Here is a 14,668-nt window from a genome sequence, read left to right as displayed (position 1 = left end):
AATATGGTATCTTTTAGGGACTTCCCTGGCGGTCCAGTGGTTAAGACTCCGTGCTTCCCCTGCAGGAGGCACGGGTTCAATCCCTGGTCAGGGAACTAAGATCCCACATGCTGTGTGGCGTGGCCAAAAGAATATGGTATCTTTTATATTATAGGAAACAGATTGTTACTTCCAACACCGATAGTAAAACAGGAATCAAAGGATATGGAAGAAAACGTTGGCCTTATTGTGTATAATGGTGCAATGGTTGATGTAGGAAGCCTCTTGCAAAAATTGGAAAAGAGTGAAAAAGTACGAGCTGAAGTGGAACAGAAGCTGCAGTTACTAGAAGAAAAGACAGGTAAGGAAAAGCATTGGAGATGAGGTACTTTTAACACTCTATTGGGATATATATGTGTACACACGTATATACATACCTATACTTGTGCATATCCATACCTTGTTTTAGTCTAGACACATAATGTAAGTTTACTTTTCACCATTTCTGTTAAAGGTTATAAAATTGCTTAGCTTTATAAGAATTAATCTTAGATCTTCATGTGCATTCTCAAATTCGATTGTTGTTCTGTTGCATCCTTTTAATCCTCCCCTAGTGCCACTTAGTCTTCATTAGTTTCTGCTACTTTCTCTAGTCTGTACAATTATCTTAAAATGGAACTTGGATTTAGAAGTAATACTCTAGGTAAAACTTAATTTAAATGAAATGAGTTATTACAGTGTGTTTTATAACTATTAAAATTGACACTTGTGGCCAGTTTAAAGAATTATATACACTTTTTATTCTCCTAGCTTAAGTATTTTTAACCTCAGAGTTAAATTGGAAATTTTAAAGGGTAAGATGGTGAATTTGGTTTTGTTTTGTTTTGTTTTTTGACAGATGAAGATGAAAAAACCATATTAAATTTGGAGAATTCCAACAAAAACCTCTCTGGTGAACTCAGAGAAGTTAAAAAGGACCTTAGTCAGTTACAAGAAAACTTAAAGATTTCAGAAAACATGAATTTGCAATTTGAAAACCAGCTGAATAAGACAATCAGAAACTTATCCACAGTAATGGATGAGATCCACACTGTTCTTAAGAAGGTTAGCTGTTTTGTACCTTCAACATTTTCATAGTTTATTCCTTTTCTAAAAAGTCTATTTCTGGCAAATTTAATATTATTAAGCTCTTAGTGGCTTTTCTAACAGAAAATAGTGATAGCATTCTGTCCTTCATTAGATTAGTCAAAAGCAATTCCCCAAAGATGGTATTTTCCTAGAACTTACTTCAGATGTCAACATGATTTATTTGTCCAGACTTTTTTTTTTTAATCTATTTTTGGCTGCATTGGGTCTTCATTCCTGCGTGTGGGCTTTCTCTAGTTGTGGCGAGTGGGGGCTACTCTTCATTGTAGTGTGGTGGCTTCTCTTATTGCGGAGCATGGGCCCTATGCATGCAGGGTTCAGTAGTTGCAGCATGCGGGGTTCAGTAGTTGCAGCACGCAGGCTCAGTAGTTGCAGCATGCAGGCCCTACAGCACATGGACTTCAGTAGTTGTGCACGGGCTAAGATGCTCTGCGGCATGTGGGATCTTCCCAGACCGGGTATCAAACCTGTGTCCTCTGCATTAGCAGGCAGATTCCTAACCACTACGCAACCAGGGAAGTCCTGGTGTGCAGACTTCTTAAAAAGCAAGTTTCACTTGCATTTCTTTTAGAATCAGAGGTTGAGTTTGGACTTGAGGAAGAAAAGCCATTCACTTTTTGTGTGTGTGTGTGTGTGTGTGGTACACGGGCCTCTCACTGTTGTGGCCTCTCCTGTTGCGGAGCACAGGCTCCGGACACGCAGGCTCAGTGGCCATGGCTCATGGGCCCAGCCGCTCGGCGGCATGTGGGATCTTCCTGGACCGGGGCACGAACCCATGTCCCCTGTATTGGCAGGCAGACTCTCAACCACTGCGCCACCAGGGAAGCCCCATTCACTTCTTTTTTAAACCCATTTATTGGGCAGAGTTGAGAAACTTTTTGACACTATCAAAATTAATTTATTAGTACTCTTTGTCTCAAAAATATCTAGTAACTCAGTGCCCTTGTAAACTAACTTCAGTAATTGAGAGACCTTCCACCTCCTGGGTCTCACTCAGAGAACAAGAAGAAGAAAAAGAAAAACTACAGTGCAAGGAATATACTGCTGTTAGTAATATAGTCCTAAGAACCTCTAATTTCTTAGGATTTAGATGGCTTTCTCAAATACTAGAAGTCATTCTGCACAGAATTGAGAGATTTCTTTCCTACTCTCCCCTTCCCCCCACCCGGTTCAATTTTCCATAGATGGTGAAATGGGCTATCTGCAGTATCTCTGTTTAGTAATGATTATTATTTTTAAAGTTACATTTAAGAGAATTTAATAAAATATACTTTTCCTTTGTGTATTTTATAGGATAATGTGAAGAATGAAGATAAAGATCAGAAATCCAAGGAGAATGGTGCAAGTGTATGATACAATACATGTAGTGATGAAGAATGCTGATAAGTAATGTAATATATAAAATCATGATACAAGAATGTTTGAAAGTGATGCATGTTTGAATTTAGTAGTATAAATATCTGTTAGTTCAAATGATGTATAAAGTTTTATGAATGTGAGAGTCTTTGCTTTTGAAAATTGCTTGTAATTCCTGGCATCCAAATTATTAAACACTCCTTGAGTGAAATAATTTTGCATTGCAAAATGTTTTAGGATGAACTTTGTTATAGTTTTAACCCCAATAAAGTTCATCAGTTTAATTGACGGTAGTGTTCAATTACAAATCTCTTTTATTAAAAACCTAGACAGTTGTAATTTTATTTATAGAATTATCATTACTAGGGGGTTTTTTTGGTTTTTTTGGGTTTTTTTTGCTGTACGCGGGCCCGTCACTGTTGTGGCCTCTCCCGTTGTGGAGCACAGGCTCCGGACGCGCGGGCTCAGTGGCCATGGCTCACGGGCATGTGGGATCTTCCCGGACCGGGGCCCGAACCCGTGTCCCCTGCATCGGCAGGCGGACTCTCAACCGCTGCGCCCTCAGGGAAGCCCTCATTACTAGTTTTTTTTTAAAAATTTAGCCTTTTAAAATTTCAGTACGGGGCTTCCCTGGTGGTGCAGTGGTTAAGAATCCGCCTGCCAATGCTGGAGAGACAGGTTTGAGCCCTGGTCCGGGAAGATCCCACAGGCCGCAGAGCAACTAAGCCCATGCGCCACAACTACTGAGCCTGCACTCTAGAGCCTGCGAGCCAGAATTACTGAAGCCCGCATGCCTAGAGCCCATGCTGGGCAACAAGAGAAGCCACCACAATGAGAAGCCTGCGCACCACAACGAAGAATAGCCCCCCGCTCAACGCAACTAGAGAAAGCCCGTGGACAGCAACGAAGATGCAATGCAGCCAAAAATAAATTTTAAAAAAAAATTTCAGTATGAATCATAAAATAGGATTCTGCTTAAAATTTGCAAGTTTTTTGGACCACACTTTTTTTTGTTACTTGTCCTAAAATCCTCTCCAATTTTCAGTCTCTAAAAACATTTATTAAAAATTTAACTCATCTAAACGACAGTACATCAAAAACTAAGAAAATAATTGTTAATTGCCATTGTTATTATATATGTTAGGCTTTACATAAAACACATAGTTTTGATGTTAATGTTAACTGCTTTCAATTAACTGTTCTAGTTTCCCAGAATAGCACCTATATTACTTTTAATTTTGAGGTTTTTTTTTTTTTAATGCAGTATATGTCAAATGTACGGTCTAGTACCAAGCCAGTAGATGTCAGTATGATGCCTTAAGTTAAGCCTTCCTTAATTAAAAAGTTTGTTTTATTAGTCTGTGTATTTCCTTCAGAATTTTAGATACATAATAGTTTATTAACTATTGAGTGAAAAGGTAGGAAATGTGACATACTCTAAAGCAGTGGTTCTCAACAGGGGGTGCATTAGCCCCCAGAAGACGTTTAGCAGTGCCTGGAGACATCTGTACCCTTCCCACCAAGGTGAATGCCACTGGCATTAGGTGGTCGAGGCCAAGGACTTGGCTGAATCACCTGCTTTGCATGGGACGGCCCCCCGCAACAAAGGGTTGCCTAGCCCCATAAGTCAGTAGTGCCCCGCTGGAAAAACTCTGGTCTAAAGGAGTACAGGGTTAAAAATGACATGTCTTTGAGATAACACTAGTGGAAGCTGAATTGCATCTGTAGCAAATATCAGGTTTTCTGTATGTAAATAACCCTCCCTGGAACGTTTCACTGTCAGAGAATTATATAGTATATTAGGGTTTTTATATTTTATTTTGCTAGAATAATGATTTGGTGTTCCAAACGGGTTAATATGAGAATGTAAGTGCCCTGTTACATGTATCTTAAGCTGAATGGAATCCACGTAGCTCTTACTAAGAAATAGATTAAAATACTTAAAATTCTTTCAAACCAGTTTTTTTTCTTTTTACCTTAAGTTGCTCTTTCTGATTGTAATGGTTTGTTGAACTTCTCTGAGGTTGAATTACTGATTGACCCATAATTATACAGTTACTGTATAAATGTTTCTCTATCTTTTAGGTAAAATAAATCATTATAGGGTAGTTAGAAAGTTTTTTTCTCCGAGGAAAATCCTGGAGATAATCTTTTAACTAAAAGACAGTGAAGAATATAGTTCTTTAATACAGTATGATTTTTGAATGAGAAAAATCATTATAAAGTCTACCTGTCAGACTTATTTTTCCCAGAGATAGTTAAATGAGAATAATATTGGGAGAATGGAGAAAAAATATAAATCTTTCCATTATATTATTACTTAGAGGTAAATTAGAAGTGGAAAATGAGATGAGTAAGCTAGGGGGGAAAAAACTACATATAGAATAATTGGTTTTAGTGAATATGAGGTAAAGAGAACCTGTTTTTGTCTTTCTATAAACTGTTTTGGATTTTCATTCAGAAGTAAACATGCGGTCTGTTCTTATATTTTATCAGCTGACATTGACCAAACCAAAAAAAACTTAATCAGATAACAAAGTAGGTCTATGATAACATTTAATTTTGTTTTCCCATTTTTTTAATGTTCTGGATGCCTGTTTTTGTATTTCTAATACTCATTTAAGTCATTTTAAGACAATGAAATTTTAAGATTTTAATATTTCTTTCTGAATATTGCCTAAGTTGTAGAAAATTACTCCTCAAAATGTAACAGCACAAAAAAATCCTTTTTAAAGAGAATTACAGTGACACTTAGACTTTATATGTGTACAACTTTTCACTCTCAAAAGAAACATGTAAAGACCCTGAACTGGGTGGGCTGGGGTAAGTGGGACAGACTAGCTGATGCACTTTTCGTCTATCCTTTCTATGCACCCTAAAGGCTCACAGTACACTTCACGTGTTACCATACAACTGCACCTCACCCCTTGCACAAGTGCATGACGTGCGGAGAACAGTCTCCATCTGTTGTGTACCCCTGGGCAACTCATTCTCTCTTTATACCCTAAGAGTGGCCAGGATATGGAGTTGTACCTTTGCTAAGGGGTCAAGTTTTGGGGACTTTTGTCAAAGATGGACTCAGGAGGAAAGACACTTGAAGATGCTTTTACATTGGTAAATCTTAGTATTCATCTTCAGCACCAGTGGAGACATGAACTTGGACACAGGACCAAAGACCATGACAATTCCAAGAGTCTCAGTTCTCAGGTACCTCCCCTGTGCTTCAGCTGAGGGAAAAATCTCAGGTGCCTTTGTTTTGTGGGCCACGGGGTCTTAGCTGAGATCATGGGGACAAACAGCAGGGATTTGTGCCACAGTGACAGTTGTGTTGTGCCTTAATACAAAGGCAGTTACTTCTTTCTGGTCAGAAAAGCAGTATTTGTTAGAGGGCAAAAAAAAAAAGCTTGGAAATTTCTAATTTTCTGCTAAAGAAAGGCATTTGGAATACGTTAAACATGGATGAGTTTGCTTATTAAACTATGGGTGAGGACTTGCCTGGTGGCACAGTGGTTGAGAATCCACCTGCCAATGCAGGGGACACGGGTTCGAGCCCTGGTCTGGGAAGATCCCATGTGCTGCAGAGCAACTAAGCCCGTGCACCACAACTACTGAGCCTGCGCTCTAGAGCCTGCGAGCCACAACTGCTGAAGCCCGTGTGCCTAGAACCCATGCTCCGCAACAAGAGAAGCCACCGCAATGAGAAGCCCACGCTCGCCACAACTAGAGAAAGCCTGCGTGCAGCAACAAGACACAATGCAGCCAAATAATAAGGAAAGGAAGGAAGGGAGGGAGGAAAGAAGGAAGGAAAGAAAGAGATATTAGTTTCAGGAAGATGTAATAGACATACTTTCCTGTATTCTTCCCATTTAACAATAACTAAAAAACTCTGGGACACGTCCACACACCCATGTTCATCGCAGCATTCTCTATATTAGCTATAATAGTAGGAAAGTTGTTAAAAGTAAATCCTAAGAGTTCTCATCACAAGGAATAAAACTTTTTTTTATCTATATGAGATGAAGAATGTTAACTAAAATTATTGTGGTAATCATTTCACAATATATGCAAGTCGTCATGCTGTACACCTTAAATTAATACAGTGCTGTGTGTCAATTATATGTTAATAAAACTGGGGGAAATTTTTAAAATATATATATTAACAGGAATAAAAAACTCGATGACACAGCACTTCCACTCCTAGGTATATACCCAAGATAAATCAAAAGATATGTCCACACAAAAACTTGTTACATGAATGTTCACGGTAGCATTATTCATAATAGCCAGATTGACTGGTTCTCTTCCAGAAACAGTATCTCAAAGGTTAAAAATTCATCTCCTAGCAACATTTCCAACAGCCAGGTGAATGCCTCCTAAATTTGCAAAGCTGGTAAAAACCCTGGGATTAAATAACAGATGGATTTGGGAAATGGCATAAGTGCAGCCCAAGGCTAGTGTACTTTGTGCTTCAAAGAAGAATGGTTCAAAGTAGGTTTTAATTAAATATTTATGTTATAGCCAGAAATAGCAAGTGGTCTTTGTGTGGTCAGGGACTGGCTTTCAAAAGGTCTATCTATCTAAGAAAGAAAATGAATGGGCATTAAATATTTATTCTTTATATGTTAGAAGTAGATTCTGTTCTTTCCCTGCCTGAAGGAAGATAAAAAGACTAGAGATAGGCTTCCCTGGTGGCGCACTGGTTGAGAGTCCGCCTGCTGATGCAGGGGACACGGGTTTGTGCCCCATTCCGGGAGGATCCCACATGCCGCGGAGCGGCTGGGCCCGTGAGCCATGGCCGCTGAGCCTGCGCGACCGGAGCACACCGAGGCCACAACAGTGAGAGGCCCGCGTACCGCAAAAAAAAAAAAAAAAAAGGGCTAGCGATAACCAGTGAGCTGCATTTGGAAATACAATCTTACAAAGACTAGGAGGCTAGGTTCAACTATTAAGTGGATATGAGGTTCTACTGAGGCCAAATAATATGAAATATTAAACCCTTTACCATTTAGCTGGGGACCACGAGGGAATAACTTTCCATTGTTTTGGGCTGAATTTTTTCACCTTTAGAATGGGAAAAATAACATGACAAATTTCTTTGCTGAAGCATAGGCTACTAACTGCTGTATTAATTTTCCAAACCCTTATATGACCCTTGCAAAAAATTTATCATAGCAAACTAAACCCAAGACAAGTTTATGTTTTTGATTTATCTTGAATCTGAAAATTTAGAATGATCATAAACCACACAGCGTGCAAATTCCTCATATTTTGTCTCTTTAGATGAGAAAGTTTTGAACTCCAAGATCAGTGTTGTAATAACTCTATATAACGGCTGCCTAGAGATCACATTTAAACTTGTACCCTGCTCTTTATGATGCTTCATTTGCCTGAATTGCTACAGCAATAGCACAGTATCAATTGTTATTGGACCAAAGGTAAAATTTGCACCTGATTTAGTAGCCCAGAGAATTTTTAGGGCAAAAGCCATGAAAACACAAATGCTAATTTTTAAAAAAGTGTTTAGAAAAAGTACCATTCTGAAGTTAATTAATCCCCCAAATTTGAGAATCCAGAACAAACTTCATGTGAAGAGGCACCATCTTAACCATGTTAACAATAATGAAACTGCAGTATTGCAGTAAAGGAGGAAAAGTGATTATATGGCATTCTTTGACGTTAGGTGCAGGGCACATGGGTTCTAAAACTGGTGAATTGGAAAGCCATCTGCCCTCGAGAGCAGATGTAAAACAATGCCAAGATCCAAATATTTAAAAGATGATTGAAATATCTAAACCTGGACTTCAAAATATTTTTAAAGTTTTTAAATAACTTAGTAAAGCTTAGCATAACTTAGTAAATATCTACTTAGAAAATACAAAGGGGGAAAACCCAGTGAGAGATAACCCAGAAACTAGTTACCCCAGCAATGCCCACAATAAGATTTTTGTTACCTTTAGAAGGAGGCTCTCCTAACAGATTCATACACTTTATATGAACAAAATCTCAACGCGCAGTTTCACAACAGCTTAGGATCTCCTATAGAAAACACAAGGACTCTTTAAAAGCATTGGTTTTGCTTCCCATCTGGAGTTTACCTTTAAGCAAGAGTACTGCTGGAGCAATGCTGAATGTCTGGGAAAGCAAGAAGCTTGTGGATCATAGCTTTTACCTCCAGAGGCTTCAGTTTCCTAAGGTAGTCTTTATCTAGATGCAGACTGCTAGAGTTCCCAGGCAACCAAGAGCTAAACATGACCAAGCTCTAAAAAGAGAAAAAATTAACTGGAGTTGAAGGCTAAGCTTTAGGATGGCAGGGTTCTTATTTCATTCCAAATTCAGGTTTACCCTGGATTTGATTTTACTCAGTTTGAAATTAGGATGGCTCACACTAAAAAAAATATTAAATATATGAAAATGCTTAGATAGTTTTGATAAATAAACATCTGTAAAGCCACCTGAGGCAGTTGAGCCTGCGTTTCAGCCCTGCCTAGCTAGAAGTTTCAGATATCTTTAAACTGTAGATTTAGGCGCACCAGGTTTCTGATCTAATCCAAACTGCCTGACCTGTTTTGAGGCGTTACACCACTAGGTAGGATTTATCACTTTCATTGTCTTTAAATGTGGTGTGAACCCAAATGCCACCACCCTCACCAAACTCTAGTCTTCAATTAAAATCTGTGCAGATGAGCTACCTGGCTCCTGGCTTCCGCCTTCCTTGCAGAACCCGAGGCCCCAGCTCTGAATCCTGCCTCTATGGTTGGGATCCTGACAGTCTGCAAAATCCTCCCTTCTTTAGGGGCTGGACTCTGTATTCATGAGCTTGACACTGGTTGAGGTCTAATTCTAACTGATCAATTTCCCCTGGAACAAAGATTATAATCTGCCTAATTTTCAGTAATACTGACAAAGCCTGGAAGATTACCATCTTCGCACCCCCTTTGCTCTCCTACCCACCAGAGGGAACTTTGGACCGTGAAGTCAGTCATTCCATATTAGTTAGATTATGTTCAATATCTGACACCTCACAAAGGAATTATATAGTCACATCAGTTTGAGGATGAGAAGTGAAAAAAAAAAAAACTATAAAGACTGATCTAATTCAGTTGCTTAAGCAGTTGTGACCCTTCCCATAAACTATTTCAAAGTATATAGCTTCTCAAAGTGACTATGCTGCAGGTTCCTGGACTTGCTTTCAGTCATTCAACAAATATTTCAGTGCCTATCCATTGTAAAAATATTTACCAGTGGATTAATATTTACCCCTCCTGAGAAAGCCCAAAATGCTTAGAGATAATATCTCCAAGACAACAGCTACTTTTCTTGGAGTTTTGAAAATCACATATCAGCACTTTGTTATAAAGCAGAAATAAACACACCATTGTAAAGCAATTATACTCCAATAAAGATGTGAAAAAAAAATCACATATCAGTAGGAAAAACTGCTCTCTGTGTATACCTTAGTTCAGAGGTTCTCCAAGCATGTTAACTTAGAAAGGCAGCAGCAGTACCTGGGAACTTGTTAGAAATGCAAATTCTTGAGCCCTACCCCAGACCGTCTCAATCAGAAATTCTGGGGATGGGACTCAGCTATCTGTGTTTTAACAAGACTCCCAGGTGATTCTGATGCTTACTAGTTTAAGAACCACTGCCTTAGTTTAGGCCCAGGGATCATATTCAGATTCCACCATTAATGGGGCTGAAACAAGGAGATGACTCTGACTTAAGTAGTACCCTACCTGAATACCTGACATAATAAGTCCTCTCTACAACAAGAAAAACCAAGTGTATAATTTATGGTCAAAAATATTTGTGGACTTAACCTTCATTCATGTATAAGCCTGCGGCTTGTTTTTTATTTATTTTTTTAAACCCAGCAGTTCTTTTTGGGGGGGGTGCTACATTGGGTCTTTGTTGCTGTGCGCGGGCTTTTCTAGTTGTGGTGAGCAGGGGCTACTCCTCTTTGTGGTGCACAGGCTTCTCGCTGCGGTGGCTTCTCCTGTTGCAGAGCACGGACTTTAGGTGTGGGGCTTCAGTAGTTGTGGCGCACGGGCTCAGTAGTTGTGGCTGACAGGCTTAGTTGCTCCGCGGCATGTGGGATCTTCCCGGACCAAGGATCGAACCTGTGTCCCCTGCATTGGGAGGCGGATTCTTAACCACTGCACCACCAGGGAAGTCCCCTGAGGCTTGTTTTTATTTTATTTTATTTTTATAAATTAATTTGGGGCTGCGTTGGGTCTTTGTTCCTGCGCACAGGCTTTCTCTAGTTGTGGCGAGCGGGGGCTACTTTTCGTTGCGGTGCACGGACTTCTCATTGCAGTGGCTTCTCTTGTTGCGGAGCACAGGCTCTAGGCGCGCAGGCTTCAGTAGTTGCAGCACACAGGCTCATTAGTTGTGGCTCGCGGGCTCTAGAGCACACACTCAGTAGCTGTGGCGCATGGGCTCAGTTGCTCCACGGCATGTGGGATCCTCCCAGACCAGGGCTTGAACCTGTGTCCCCTGCATTGGCAGGCGGATTCTTAACCACTGTGCCACCAGGGAACCCCCAAAACTAATATTTCTAATTTAAAATGTGATATAGAGTATGATTCCATTTTTCTAAATTTCTTTCTTTCTTTCTATATTTACCCAGAAAGATGTTCACCTTGTTAAAGATAATAATTTCTGGGTGGTAGAATTTCAAGTGAATTTTTTTCTTTTTGTACTTTAAATTTTTAATAATGAAATAATGATGTATCATTTTTCGGAAATAATAGAGGCATTCTAATCTTTATTTTTTGGCCATGCGCACGACATGCAGGATCTTAGTTCCCTGACCAGGGATTGCACCCGCGCCCCCTGCATTGGAAGCACGGTGTCTTAACCACTGGACTGCCAGGGAAGTCCCGAGAGGCATTCTAAAACAAATGTGTGGTTTGGGGGAAGATAGGGAGGTATTAATGTCCCCAAAGAAATGTCTACAACCTAGAAAACCTAGTAGATCTCCTTTCTGAGTGGTCGTAATCGGTTTAAAAGAATTTTCTTTTCCTGTTGTCCACTAGTGTGATTTACCTCTCATCACCATTTGGCAATTTGAATATCCACGAGGGACAGTTTATTGGTTTAAAAAACAATTCTTGACTTCAAATTCATTTGAGGAACGTGGGTGTATGTGCCCTCTTAACAGTCAAAATATAAATATTAAATATTAATATAATACTATTATAAATATTATGAATAATATAAATATAAAAGGCTGCATTGACATAAAAACAAACCATGACATTCTGAATGTACTGACTGCCACTGAATTGTTCATGTTATTTTATTTATTATTTTTGGGTGCATTGGGTCTTCGTTGCGGTGTGTGGGCTTCTCATTGTGGTGGCTTCTCGTTGTGGAGTACAGGCTCTAGGCGCGTGGGCTTCAGTAGCTGTGGCATACGGGCTCAGTAGTTGTGGCACACGGGCTTAGTTGCTCTGCGGCGTGTGTGATCTTCCCGGACCAAGGATTGAACCCGCGTCCCCTGCATTGGCAGGCGGATTCTTAACCACCGTGCTGCCAGGGAAGTCCCTGAATTGTTCATTTTAGAATAAATAATTTGATTTATTTAGAATAAGAAATTTATATTATGTGACTAGCACATCAATTTTTAAAAATCATGAATTATTTTGAATAACAAACTATGCACTCTCCAGGAACAAAAGTTTTATCTATGTTTTATGAGATGATCCACCAAAGGGTTTAAGAAGTAAGCTCTGCTCATCTTATTAAAATATTGCCATATGCACATAAAAATTTATTTACAGTAAATTTTTAGGCTTTCTAGTACAAAACAAAGTTGCCTATCAAAATATTTTCACTTGTGGGCTTCCCTGGTGGTGCAGTGGTTGAGAGTCTGCCTGCCGATGCAGGGGACATGGGTTCATGCCCCGGTCCGGGAAGATCCCACATGCCGCGGAGCGGCTGGGCCCGTGAGCCATGGCCGCTGAGCCTGCGCGTCCGGAGCCTGTTGCTCCGCAATGGGAGAGGCCACAACAGTGAGAGGCCCGCGTACCGCAAAAAAAAAAAATATATATATATATATATATATATATATATTTTTTTTTTTTTTTTTTTTTTTTTTTTTCACTTGTAAGAAATGCATTTGAGAACTCACTGGCCCTTGGAGCTGGGTCTTTGATTTCCTAAAAAATTCAGAACTCTGAAGTAGAGGGCCTAGTTCTCTTGAATTGAATTCCAAGGAAGCTGAATTACTACACATGGCTCTAATAAAGTTTTGCCATAAACATCTGTGGGAAATCTGTGAGTAATCTTGTGGAGGGATATTAAGTTTGCAGCACCTGTTGCTGTTTACCCCTGAAGTGTTAGGTCCCCTCGTGGTAAATGAGGTGAGTTCTTTGACACTTTTTCCTAAGGTGTCCAGAAAGCTCTAGGGATTGGTAAGAGGGTTGCCTTTCACTTTTTAAGCCCTGGTTTGAATCTAACCAGGTTAACCTTGTGACCTTGAATTGTTTGTGTGAAATGAGGTGGTGATCTCAGTTCTGCCTTAAGGAAATGCCTTTCACGTAGAAACTGGCACTAATTGGCCTCCCTGTTGACAGGGTTAGCTGAGAGGCTCATGATTAAATGGGCAGTGAGAACAGAAACTAAATCACCCCACCTCAGCTCAGCATGTTGGCTGGAGGACACGCAGGGCAGCTACCAGTTCTCCCCTCTTCCAGCAGCATCCAACACGCAAAGCAACTGGGTTGAACCAGGAGGCCCAGAAGGCCTACGATTTGTGCATTAAGGATACTTTCTATATGTCTGGCCCTGTTCTGTAAAGCAATCTTGACACAAATAGGGCTCTGGACCAGGATTCTGCAAACTTTTTCTGTAAAGGGCCAGAGAGGAAATGTTTTAGGCTTTGCAGACCGTACAGTCTCTGTTGCAACCACTCAACTCTGCTGACAAGAGCAGCCATAGAGAACGCATACATGAAAGAGTGTGCCGGTGTTGGAGTAAAACTTAATGGACAGCACAACATTGTAAACCAACTATACTCCAGTAAAAATTAATTTAAAAAAACTTAATGGACACTGAAATTTGAATTTCAGATAATCGTCACGTATCAAGAAATATTATTTTTCTTTTGATATTTTTTCTCCAACTTTAAAAGTGTAAACACTATTCCTAGCTTGCAGGCCATATTAAAACAAGCAGTGGGCCGGCTTCGGCCCACCATCCTTAGTTTGCCCATCTCTGCTCTAGACTGAGTGTTGGAGGGACTTTTCCTCACTCTCCCTCACTTTCACTCCTGGCTCAAACACCAACTAGCTATGGACCCAGGGCACTTTAACTTCTTTGGCCCTCAGTTTCTTCATGAAGTATGTTTGACAGAACAGATGAAACAAAGTTCCTTTTAGCCATAATATTAAATTTCCTGATTCCATTATAGGAGCAGAAGTCAACCCAAGCAATGTTATGTATGCGAAATGGAAATTAGTTTACTTAAAGGAAACAAATCTTAATATCCTCAGTGTGAATCTTTGTCCTGCTGTGAGGAACAATGTCACAACTCTGATAGCGAGATCAAAATTTGTAGCCTCATAGATGACTCACTTTGTTATAAAGCAGAAACTAACACACCACTGTAAAGCAATTATACTCCAATAAAGATGTTAAAAAAAAATTGTAGCCTCCTAACTCCATTCAAAGGCTCATTCATACCACTTCTTTCTATTTCTCCAGTGCTATTCTTCTTTCCTGTTGTTTTTTTGGTTTGTTTTCGTTTTTGGTGAGTGAAGAAAACACAGTGCCAGAGATTATTGGAAAACATTTTTCTCCTTCAAAGATGTTATTTAAAAATGTTAATGTTTTTGTGTCTTATTGGCAAGTATATTTTACAAGCACTCCGCTACCTAGGTGTACCTTATTGTTCGAGGTGATGACTGAGGGTTAGTAATCATTTTTACTGAAGAGCAGAAAAGAAAATCACCAAACAACTTATTCAAAACATTGATATATATATTTAAAAGTGAAGGTATTTTAAGAGCAATTTATTTCTTCATAGATCACGTTTCATGTAACCCTTCACTTTTCCTTTTGTTCTTTATATCAGATATCCTTATATCAGATATCCAGTCAATGTTCGCATTTCTCATAAATCGTTTTTTTTCATTTTTAACAAGAAGTATATTTAAACAACAAGGTGCTTGACTTGAAAGGAAAA

The 14,668-nt window shown here is 39.5% G+C and overlaps 1 protein-coding gene across 6 annotated transcripts in view; it reads left to right on the top strand.

Moving 5' to 3' along the window:
• The window catches only part of CCAR1 (cell division cycle and apoptosis regulator 1), a 53,738-nt gene extending 50,657 nt beyond the window's left edge, over positions 1–3,081 (top strand). For 5 of the 6 annotated variants that reach the window (XM_060286212.2, XM_060286215.2, XM_060286214.2 and 2 more), the window contains 3 exons: positions 155–340; positions 878–1,083; positions 2,419–3,081. In XM_060286212.2, coding sequence (XP_060142195.1) covers positions 155–340; positions 878–1,083; positions 2,419–2,478 — 452 coding nt within the window. In that variant the 3' untranslated portion in view covers positions 2,479–3,081. The remainder of the gene's footprint in view (positions 1–154; positions 341–877; positions 1,084–2,418) is intronic. The other variant, XM_060286216.2, reaches the window with a different exon arrangement.
• The last annotated feature ends 11,587 nt before the right edge of the window (positions 3,082–14,668 follow it).

Source organism: Globicephala melas, chromosome 16 (assembly GCF_963455315.2).
Source record: "Globicephala melas chromosome 16, mGloMel1.2, whole genome shotgun sequence".
NCBI lineage: Eukaryota > Metazoa > Chordata > Mammalia > Artiodactyla > Delphinidae > Globicephala > Globicephala melas.
Note: the sequence above shows the minus strand (reverse complement) of the source record. Positions and strands in the feature narration are given on the sequence as shown.